The sequence below is a fragment of the Calonectris borealis genome, chromosome 3 (genome assembly GCF_964195595.1).
Source record: "Calonectris borealis chromosome 3, bCalBor7.hap1.2, whole genome shotgun sequence".
In the NCBI taxonomy this organism is placed as follows: Eukaryota; Metazoa; Chordata; class Aves; order Procellariiformes; family Procellariidae; genus Calonectris; species Calonectris borealis.
This window is the reverse complement of record NC_134314.1, coordinates 54,638,960-54,648,788: the sequence shown is the minus strand read 5'-3', so window position 1 is coordinate 54,648,788 and position 9,829 is coordinate 54,638,960. Positions and strand designations below refer to the sequence as shown.

The following is a 9,829-nucleotide window of genomic DNA, read 5'->3' as shown; positions in this document are numbered from 1 at the left end:
TCATTTATCAATAGCATCTTCTCATCTCTGCTCCATGCATCCAAATATTTCCCTCCGATAATTTTCAAACAAGTTCCTGGTGATCTTCTTGTTCATTGTCTATTTATTTGGAATAGGTGATTGTAGCATCAGCTTCTGTTTTCAGTGCTTCTGCACAATTTGTGGTGTTATCACATTCAGACTTTTATCAGTAACGCCGTCATTATTGGTATGCTTTTTTCTGTTTTCTCCTATTCATTTGACTTTGACCTAACTTGAACCTAAAACTTTCACAAGAGTTCACTAAAAATTCACATTATTTGGCCAGCACATGCAATATCTTCCTTTATCCATGATCACTTCATCTTGACAGGAACAGTACATCTGTTTTTCAATTGGTATTATTTCAATAGGCAATTCACTCAATAACCCCAGTCCTCTCACCAGCAGGGATTGGAACATGAGGAACGGGGTTGGGTGAGGCATTCACATCAATACACTGATAACTCTACTTTCTAGTGCTAAATGAAGCTTCTTTATTTAACTTTACCACGTCAATCTAACAAGTTAGATCAGCTGTGCATCTGAAATCACAAAGCATATTGCATTTTTTTCTCTACATGATGTTGCACACACTTTCCGTTCTAGAAATTATGCATTCCACATTGTGCATTGTTTGTGGTGTTCTTTGTGCATCATGACTCTTTTGGATATCCAGGAAGGGACTTTCTTTATATACATATTTAACTAGATTGTTAAAGATAGATATTTCTGATGTAAGCCCACTGGAGATGTGCAACAGTATACTGTTATCTCTTTTGGTAGGAGATTCCATGTTCAGCATCCAGCTACCAGGAGAGTTCTGCTTGTGGCTTCCCCAAGCCTCCTCCTACCGCTCAGTAGCTTGTGTGCCAGTTCAGCTGTTATCCCTAACAGAGAGCAAAATTTTTTAAAAGACACCCTTATTTGCCTCAAATAACTGCTAGAATCTTGTCACTTCAGATTACATTTTATCTTGCCTTCCAGCTTCTTGTTAAGTTTAAAAGTATGCGTTCCTTATAGAAAATTTTGTGCAGCTTATAATGTGTCCCAGAATTTTCATTTCTTCCTTTTCATCTCTTCTTTCCATTTCATTTAAGTGTTGCCATGTTAGTCTCCAGCAACATTTCCACCTTAGGGAACTTCACCTTAATCACATTCTGGTTGTATTAACTCCGTGGCTTAAATAGAAGGTTTTCTTCAGTCCTCTCTGTCACGTAGAGCTATCTCAGTACATCCATTGCAAGATGTAGCCATTTCTGAAGCTGAGATATTATTTCTATACATTTTTTTTCATGAAAAAAAAAACATCTGAGGAAAATATTATAGAGGCCACAACCTCTCTGGAATAAAACTCCTTTCGTGGACTTTAAATTAGATGCTGAAAGTGATAACAAAAACGAAACAAACAAATAAATAATGTTGCATTTGCATTTCTAGTGGGTGTTTAGTACTTGTCGTTCTGTGGAAAAGTTTTGTGTACTTGCGTACATGCAAACACAGAGCAAATGGAACTGGTTTGCGCTTGGGTTTTTTTTGTTTGGTTGGTTGGTTTGGTTTGGTTTTTTTGCATTGAATCTTTTTGCAAACATGAATACTGAGGACATGAGACCAAACAGAATCTATTTCAGGAAACAGCTTCTCATTAATTCAATTTCATCATGTCCTGATAACCTCCACAGCCTTAGTAAGGCCTGCAGGTAGGTCTTAACTGGGGTCCAACAGCCTGTATAAGGGAGAACATGTGGACAGCACTTTAGTTTCATGTACAGAGTTTTCTGAGAGGTTAAGTTCAGAACCAATTGTTGTGATGCTAAAGTGATATTTTTATTTAGAGAGAGCAGCACTGAAGGATTTAAAACTGGAAGCCTATGAAAAATTGCTATCATCGTCGTCATCATCATCATCATCATGTCCTTCTCTTTCCTCTTTTTCCATTAAATAACTTAATTTAAAAAGTAATTAGCAGTAGCATATCAATATAGAGATATAGTACCTGTGCATTTTTCTTAATAATTAAGATTCAGCTATGGGTTTTCTGCCTTGCTCACTGTACTTGGAACTGGTGAGGCCACACCTCGAATACTGTGTTCAGTTTTGGGCCCCTCACTACAAGAAGGACATTGAGGTGTTGGAGCATGTCCAGAGAAGGGCAACGAAGCTGGTGAAGGGCCTGGAGAACAAGTCTTGTGAGGAGCGGCTGAGGGAACTGGGACTGTTTAGTCTGGAGAAGAGGAGGCTGAGGGGAGACCTCATCGCGCTCTACAATTACCTGAAAGGAGGTTGTAGCGAGGTGGGTGTTGGTCTCTTCTCCCAAGTAACAAGCGATAGGACGAGAGGAAATGGCCTCAAGTTGCACCAAGGGAGGTTTAGATTGGACATGAGGAGAAATTTCTTTACTGAAAGAGTGATCAGGCCTTGGAACAGGCTGCCCAGGGAAGTGATGGAGTCACCATCCCTGGAAGTATTTAAAAGATGTGTAGATGAGGCGCTTAGGGACATGGTTTAGTGGACATGGTGTGTTGGGTTGACGGTTGGACATGATGATCTTAGAGGTCTTTTCCAACCTGTATGATTCTATGATTCTATGATTCCTTTGGCCCAAGACCCACAGTGTGGCTGTCAGAGGGCCCTAGTAACGGTGGGTGTAGCTAAACTGTCACTTCCAGAATTATCACCCTATCCCAGATACATTGCCTGGTGTTACCATGTGGGAGAGAAAAACAGTAGCAAACAAAAAAGTTTTAACTATTTATTTTGCAGTTTGAAAAGATTTTGCAAGTGTGGCTTAATCACTTGCAACAACTGATTAAACATTACCCTGCATATTGCTTTCTGATGAGTGTTTTATGTGTTCTTGTCTCTGCAGACTGAAGAAGTCCTGAAGATTGATGGAGGGCCATGCTATTCAAACAGCAGGCGTTGCTGAGACAGAAGCTCTTTGTGCTAGGCAGCCTTGCTATTGGAAGTCTCCTATATCTAGTTGCCAGAGTTGGGAGCTTGGATAGGTAAGTCATTAAGTAGCTGCTCTCTTAATTATAAATGGGCTCAGATTGTCTCAGGTTTTGCTTAAAGGTTCTGATTGTGTGTGTGTGTGTGTCTACTGTATAGAAAGACAGAAAGACTGTCTATTCTAGTACTGGTTTTCATTTCTTTCCTCTCCTTTGGAGAAGAGAGTAGGAAAATAGAGTCACGGGTCATCCCTGTCAAAGTATTTCTGTCTGTCCATTTGTATTCTAAGCACATTCGCACTTGTTTTCAGAGAAGAAATAAAACAGCATCCAGTAAAAATGTCATTACAGTAGCTCATTTTTGTCTGTGTGCATCTGTGTGTTGACCTCTAGTTTCAGCAAAACAGTTGTGATGTATTTATATATCATCTTTTCTAAATTTATGAGCAAGCAATTAATGTGCTACAGTGGTAGTTAAAATTAAGTATGAGCCTGCAGAGTAGCTCGTCAAGTTTTGAATACTATTTTACTTGAAAGATTGCTTCAGGGTTTGAGAATTTTAACTATATTAATTAGCCAGTATTTTCTGGAGCAGAATGTGCTAAATAAGTGGGTTTTCTCCGCAAGTGATTTCATGGAGAGCAGTAAGAAATCCAGCAGAGTATATCAAAGAGTATTTGGCACTTTTGACCAGACAGAGTTTTGACTGGTTATTGACAGTGCAACAGTAGTGCTACCTGCACTGACACTGATGTTTCTGTCACCTTCAAAATGGCTTGGGATTGCTCTGGTAGGTGCTACACAAAGACAGGATAAAAAAAAAACTGTTTCAAAAGAATGAATGAAACAAGACTTCAAGAATTCCAGAAGCTGCTAGACAGCTTGTCAGTACTAATGCTCTATTAGTGTTCTTCTTTTAAATGATGGAAAATATTAGTTGAGTTCAAAATTGTGACACAATGCTGTGTGAGTATGCAGTGCATGGAAAGTGAATTGAAAACAGAGCTACCTAGTGTCCATTGCTAGGTAATATTGAGCTCCATCTGAGGTCACTGGGTGCCTTCTTCTTCGGCTGCTTAAATCCATTCCAGAAGAAGAGGGAGACTGTGTACTCAGCTAGGACCAAGTGCATTGCAAATTAAGCCCCAGAATTTATATCTTCTTTCCCCTGGTGGTCAAAGCATCTCTGATGCTTCAGAGGTGAAAACTTCACTGAGACTAATGTGATTCTGTAAATGGAGGCAGAATTCCTTACTGGTTCCTGCAAAAGTACATTTTATGCTCAGAGGCATGAAATCTAATTAACCTTATGCTATTATCTATGCTTGCACATCTTCAGAATTTACTGATGGCTATAAAATTATCTCGCCACAGTATTTGACTTGCTGACCTCCTGCGGCAGTGAATTCCACCGGTTTCATATATAATGTTGCCAATGGCAGTAAAATTCAGTTTCATTCTCTTGCATTACTCGGTGTGAAAAATACCACACTGCTAAAAGGCAGCCCTTTATTTGGACTGGTTAAGAAAGAGAGAGAGAAGGAAGCAACAGAAAGGATGGGACACACATGAATTAACTGGAAATGTTCTTCTGCCTCAGCACTAGGACACAGTCCAAACTTGTTGAATCTGTCAGTAAAAGGACACTGAGTGGCTTCAATAGACGTTGAAATAACTATTTGTTCAGGAAGAAATCCAGATTCATTTATGCTTAATTGATGCAGATCCAATTTGAACAAGAGAACTGGGGATGGCCCACACTTAATAGCCTGAGATTAGGCTCTTTAACAGGAATGTTTTGAGATTTCTTAGGCTGAAGGGAAATTACCACTATCTTATCTGATTCATTGAGTCATAAAGTTCGATAAGCTGAGCACTTCCCTCCAGGGGAGGCCATCGTCCTTCAGATTCTGAGTGCATGGAGCTGCTTCACATGTGGAAGCTCAGATTCTGTGCCTGGCAATTCTGAGAAGATCTGGACCAGTCTTTGAGTTGCCTGACTCTCATTGCCAGTACAGAGAGCCTCCGCACCTGATTTTGATGCTCTGAACTGCTCCTGCTGGAACCAGGCTCATAATCTTTCACCACTGTGACACCTCCTTTGGAAGCAAATTTGCAAGTATTCTGGATCAGGAGATACAACACTGCTGCTTGTCATTAAGATTGCCCAGGCATACTTTAGTTGTTTTGAAATTTGTCAAAAATATAGTTCCCTGAGATGAATTGTTCTGTGGTGGTTTTCTCAAGAAGAATATTTGTGGAGTTTTATTGTAGCAGTTTGAGAAATTGCCTGTTTTGGGAGAGCAAATTCAGTGATATAATAAAAGTCATATACTCTTTCTTTGCAAACTGTTATTTTAATGGAAAAAATGACTCAGAGAATCAAAAATATTAATATGTTGTGATATAACAGTAAATAATTACATCTGGGGATTCAACTACCAAGATCTGACAGCCTGCTTAATACCACCACTGCCAAGATCTTTTAAAGGATATTTTTTATTATTTAGAGAGAGAAGAAAGGAGAAAGAGTGAAAAATCTGAAATGTAAAGTGTTGAGGAAGGACTTTTAACCACATCCAATCTTTTCCCTTAGGCTAGAGGATATCTTGAGTATTTATTTACTCTTAAAGGAAACCACCCTGTTTGACAAGCTGTTGTGTTACACTGAAGGCAGTGCTAACTGTCTTTTTGAGCAAAAAAGATAAAATTAGTTGAGATGGGTCTGGAACTGCTGTTGTGGAATCCTTTTTGATTGAAAACAAATAACAAATACACAGAAGGAGAGGGAAGAGGAGAACAGAGATAGCAACTGCAGCTTCTGTTTCTTATGCTTTTAACTGCCACCTCGCTGCTGCAGAAAGACTGTCTTACCAGCCACACCACAGTCTGACCAAATTACACCACTGTTAAGACATTACTTTCTGCTTGGTTTTTTGTTTTTTTTTTTTTTATCGGCAGGTTTGCATCAGCATTGCAATGATTCAGTCTTCGCCACCAAGTCAGGCTCTTATTCAGTAGATGGCAGAGAGCAAAGAAAAGAAGAATGGAAACTTGAGAAAAGAAATAACAATAGGAACTCACTTCTCATCACACCTTCTAATTAGTCTGCAGGACTTAGCTAGAGCTCGTGTGAACCCAGCAATGTCATCTGGGTTGTTTCTTCGGCTCTGTCTGGACAGGTTATATCTCTCAGCATCTGGATAATCAAGGAAACAGTGATGGATGGAAAAGCCATAAAGAAATAAATTATTCTGTCCTGAAATCAGAGTTTGAATAATATACAGTACATGAGTGAGGGGCCACATGCTGAGAAACCAGAATAAACCAGATACTGAATATCTAAACAACTATTAATGAGCATTGCCCATCTGGTATACTGGCTGAGGCAGAGGTCCTGTGAAAAATAATAGCATGTGGCCATGTAATTTAAAAACCGTATCATAATATATAAGCACAGCGAGCTCATATTAAAATTGCCTAGGTAACCTTTGTTCTTACATATCCTTAATTTTGGAGAGCATGGCTCTCCAAAAAATTATTAATGATATTTTTCTGTAGGACTTTGGAATTTCTCTCTACACACCAATTCCATCTTCAGTGCAATATTGGGCTGTATAATGACCAAAGCGCTGATTTGGGAGTGGAGGTGACGGCTTATTCAAGGTTCTGTAGTAGCAGATATTTTAGTAGCAGACAATTTTTACATTTTTCTTACTGAATCATTTCTTGCATTCAGTGACATCAAATACAAGAAGGAAGCATTGGAAAAGTGGAAAGTAGGTGAAATAAGTGCAGGTGAATATAAAAGAATAGCACAAAAACGCAGGGGTAAAAGAAGAAACAGTAAGGCACAAAATGAGGTTCAGTGGGAGGACACATAAGTGATGACAAGAAAATCATTGATGTAATGATGTAATAAATGCATTTTAAAAATCTTTTCTTGCCATTCTTTCTGTGTCTTGCTAATCATGCCCGATTCAGAACCTTGGTCTTCCTGATTCTCTCCCGGGGAAAACTTCAGGCATCTTCTAAAGAGGAGGGAAAATATTGAAAGGTGATGCATAGAGAGCTGTTTTTCATCCCTTTTGCTCCTCATCACTAAAGACGCCAACTTTGGATCAGCAGCTAATAAAGTCAACACAATGGGAAGCACAGGAAAGAATTCAGGCTAGAATAGGAAAAGTGTTGGAAAGAGGCGACTTAAATGAACTGGATTTTCAGATTAAAATGACCAAATAAAATTAATCTTAGAATGCTGTAAAAACTGCCCAAGCAATCGCAAAGTAATCAGCAATGGGGGAGGTGAAGCAAGGTCCAAGAAGCCCCAAGAACTGTAGTGCCTGTTCTTGAAAAGAGCAGAAGGGGGGAGTTAGGAGTTATTCAGACAAATCACAGCAAAATACCAGAATAAATAATCAAACTATCTGCAAACAATTTAATCACTGGCAGAATAAAATAAAAGTTGAAAGACAGGCACATGACCTTACATGGTTTTCATGAGTGAGATGGAAAACTTTCCTTAAGAGATATCCTTTTTTCACAAATACTTCCTATTTTGATTGCAGACTGCAGCCCCTCTGCCCCATCGATGGTCGATTTGGACCCCGTGGCCAGGACGAAATCCCACTGCGAGCTATGCAGTTCAAGCGAGGGCTGCTCCACGAGTTCCGAAAGGGCAATGCCACCAAGGAACAAATACGACTGCACAACCTGGTTCAGCAGCTTCCCAAGGCCATTATCATTGGGGTGCGGAAAGGAGGCACCCGAGCACTGCTGGAGATGCTGAACCTTCACCCTGCGGTGGTCAAAGCTTCTCAAGAGATTCACTTCTTTGACAACGATGAGAACTATGCCAAGGGGATTGAGTGGTACCGGAAAAAAATGCCTTTTTCTTACCCTCATCAAATAACAATTGAGAAAAGCCCCGCGTATTTTATCACCGAGGAAGTACCTGAAAGGATTTACAAAATGAACTCATCTATCAAATTATTGATCATTGTCAGGGAACCTACCACACGAGCTATTTCTGATTACACTCAGGTGCTGGAAGGTAAGGAAAGGAAGAACAAAACTTACTACAAATTTGAGAAGCTGGCTATTGATCCTAATACCTGCGAAGTGAACACTAAGTATAAGGCAGTGAGAACCAGCATCTACACAAAACATCTGGAGAGATGGTTAAAATACTTCCCAATCGAGCAGTTTCATATTGTAGATGGAGACCGGCTCATCACAGAACCACTGCCAGAACTCCAGCTGGTCGAGAAGTTCCTAAATCTTCCTCCGAGGATAAGTCAGTACAATTTATACTTCAATGCCACCAGAGGGTTTTACTGCTTGCGATTTAACATTGTCTTTAACAAGTGCCTGGCGGGTAGCAAGGGACGCATCCATCCAGAGGTGGATACCTCTGTCATTACCAAATTGCGCAAGTTCTTTCATCCTTTTAATCAAAAATTTTACCAGATCACTGGGAGGACATTTAAGTGGCCCTAAACTAAATTTCATACAACACTTTCTGTTGCACCTGAGACATGCAAAAAATGTCTCTGCTAAAATATGCACTTTTCATAGACACGGCTATCAAAGTAACTTTTTTTCATGCATACGTGTACATATGCAGTGTGTGACCAAATATACGGTGGGATCAATTTTTTCTACAGAGTAGTAACTAACATAAATTTACTGTCAGCATAGTGGCATCTTTTAAGATATAATAATAAAGGGAAAGGAGGTATTTAGGGAAATAAAGTCAGACACCGTTAAAAGGGTCAGTGTTCCTCTCGCTTAGTGAAATGTTTATGTGTCATACTTATTGATCTAGGCAGAACGTTAGTTTATCCCATAAAAATTCATGTCAAAAGTCTGTGAAGCTGTGAGGAAGCATAATCTTCAGGCTTATTTGGTATTATATTGCTAAAGGAATACTGACACTTTAAACACAGTGCTGAATTTTTACAATGAGAGTGGATAGTACTATTTTCTTATTATTTGAAATTAATATCTTATCTCATACAAACTACATTGTTTCAGAGTTCCTGTGGTGAGTTTGCACTATTGTTTTATTGTATGGACCATAGTGTCACTTGTAGCATGTCAATCATGTGTCAAAAAAAGATTAAATAATTTTTTCTTCTATGCTTGTGTGTCAACAAAGCTAAACTTCGTGTACATAGTGTACAATGTTTGTAAATACTGGTTTCACACTAAGTAATTCTATTTTGTAAACTGAATATGGCTATTTAATTTATTGTGAAAATTAAATTTATTGTGGTATTTAAAAATGGAATGGATTAAAATTACCTATATGTGCAACGGCTTTTCACCTTTGCTTGGTGTACATCAGTGTGGTCCCTTAGCCCAGACGAATCATGTGCAAGTGTGTGAGAGAGCTGCTCATGTAAACTTGGTTTCTAGACAGTTGAGAAAACTGATACATGTGGTGAAGCCGAGTTTATTAAAAACTCATCCATCTGGGAGTCTGGTGTAATACACACCTCAAAGAACATTATTGCTGTTCTGTTGCAGAACTTTGCTATAATTAATTCAGTTGCAGTAGCCTGTGAGGCTAAAGAATGACTGTAAAAGATTACTGTAACCAGGTGTATCAGAAAAACAGAGTCACTATTAAAACCAAAACAACAGACAGAGAAACAAGATTTTATCCTTTATTGGATGCGGGGGGGGGGGGGGGGGGGCAACATTGCCACTGAGGATGAGGAAAAGGCTGAGGTACTTAATGCCTTCTTTGCCTCAGTCTTTAATGGTCAGACCAGTTATCCTCAGGGTATTCAGCCCCCTGAGCTGGAAGACAGGGACGGAGAGCGGAATAAACCCCCCATAATCCAAGATGAAGC

At 39.3% G+C, this 9,829-nt stretch overlaps 1 protein-coding gene across 1 annotated transcript; it reads left to right on the top strand.

Moving 5' to 3' along the window:
- The first annotated feature begins 2,919 nt into the window (after nucleotides 1–2,919).
- On the top strand, nucleotides 2,920–8,468 carry HS3ST5 (heparan sulfate-glucosamine 3-sulfotransferase 5). Its single transcript, XM_075148075.1, has 2 exons — nucleotides 2,920–3,026; nucleotides 7,538–8,468. Exons 1-2 carry the CDS (start codon nucleotides 2,920–2,922, stop codon nucleotides 8,466–8,468), a joined length of 1,038 nt encoding a protein of 345 aa, XP_075004176.1.
- Nucleotides 8,469–9,829: the final 1,361 nt, after the last annotated feature.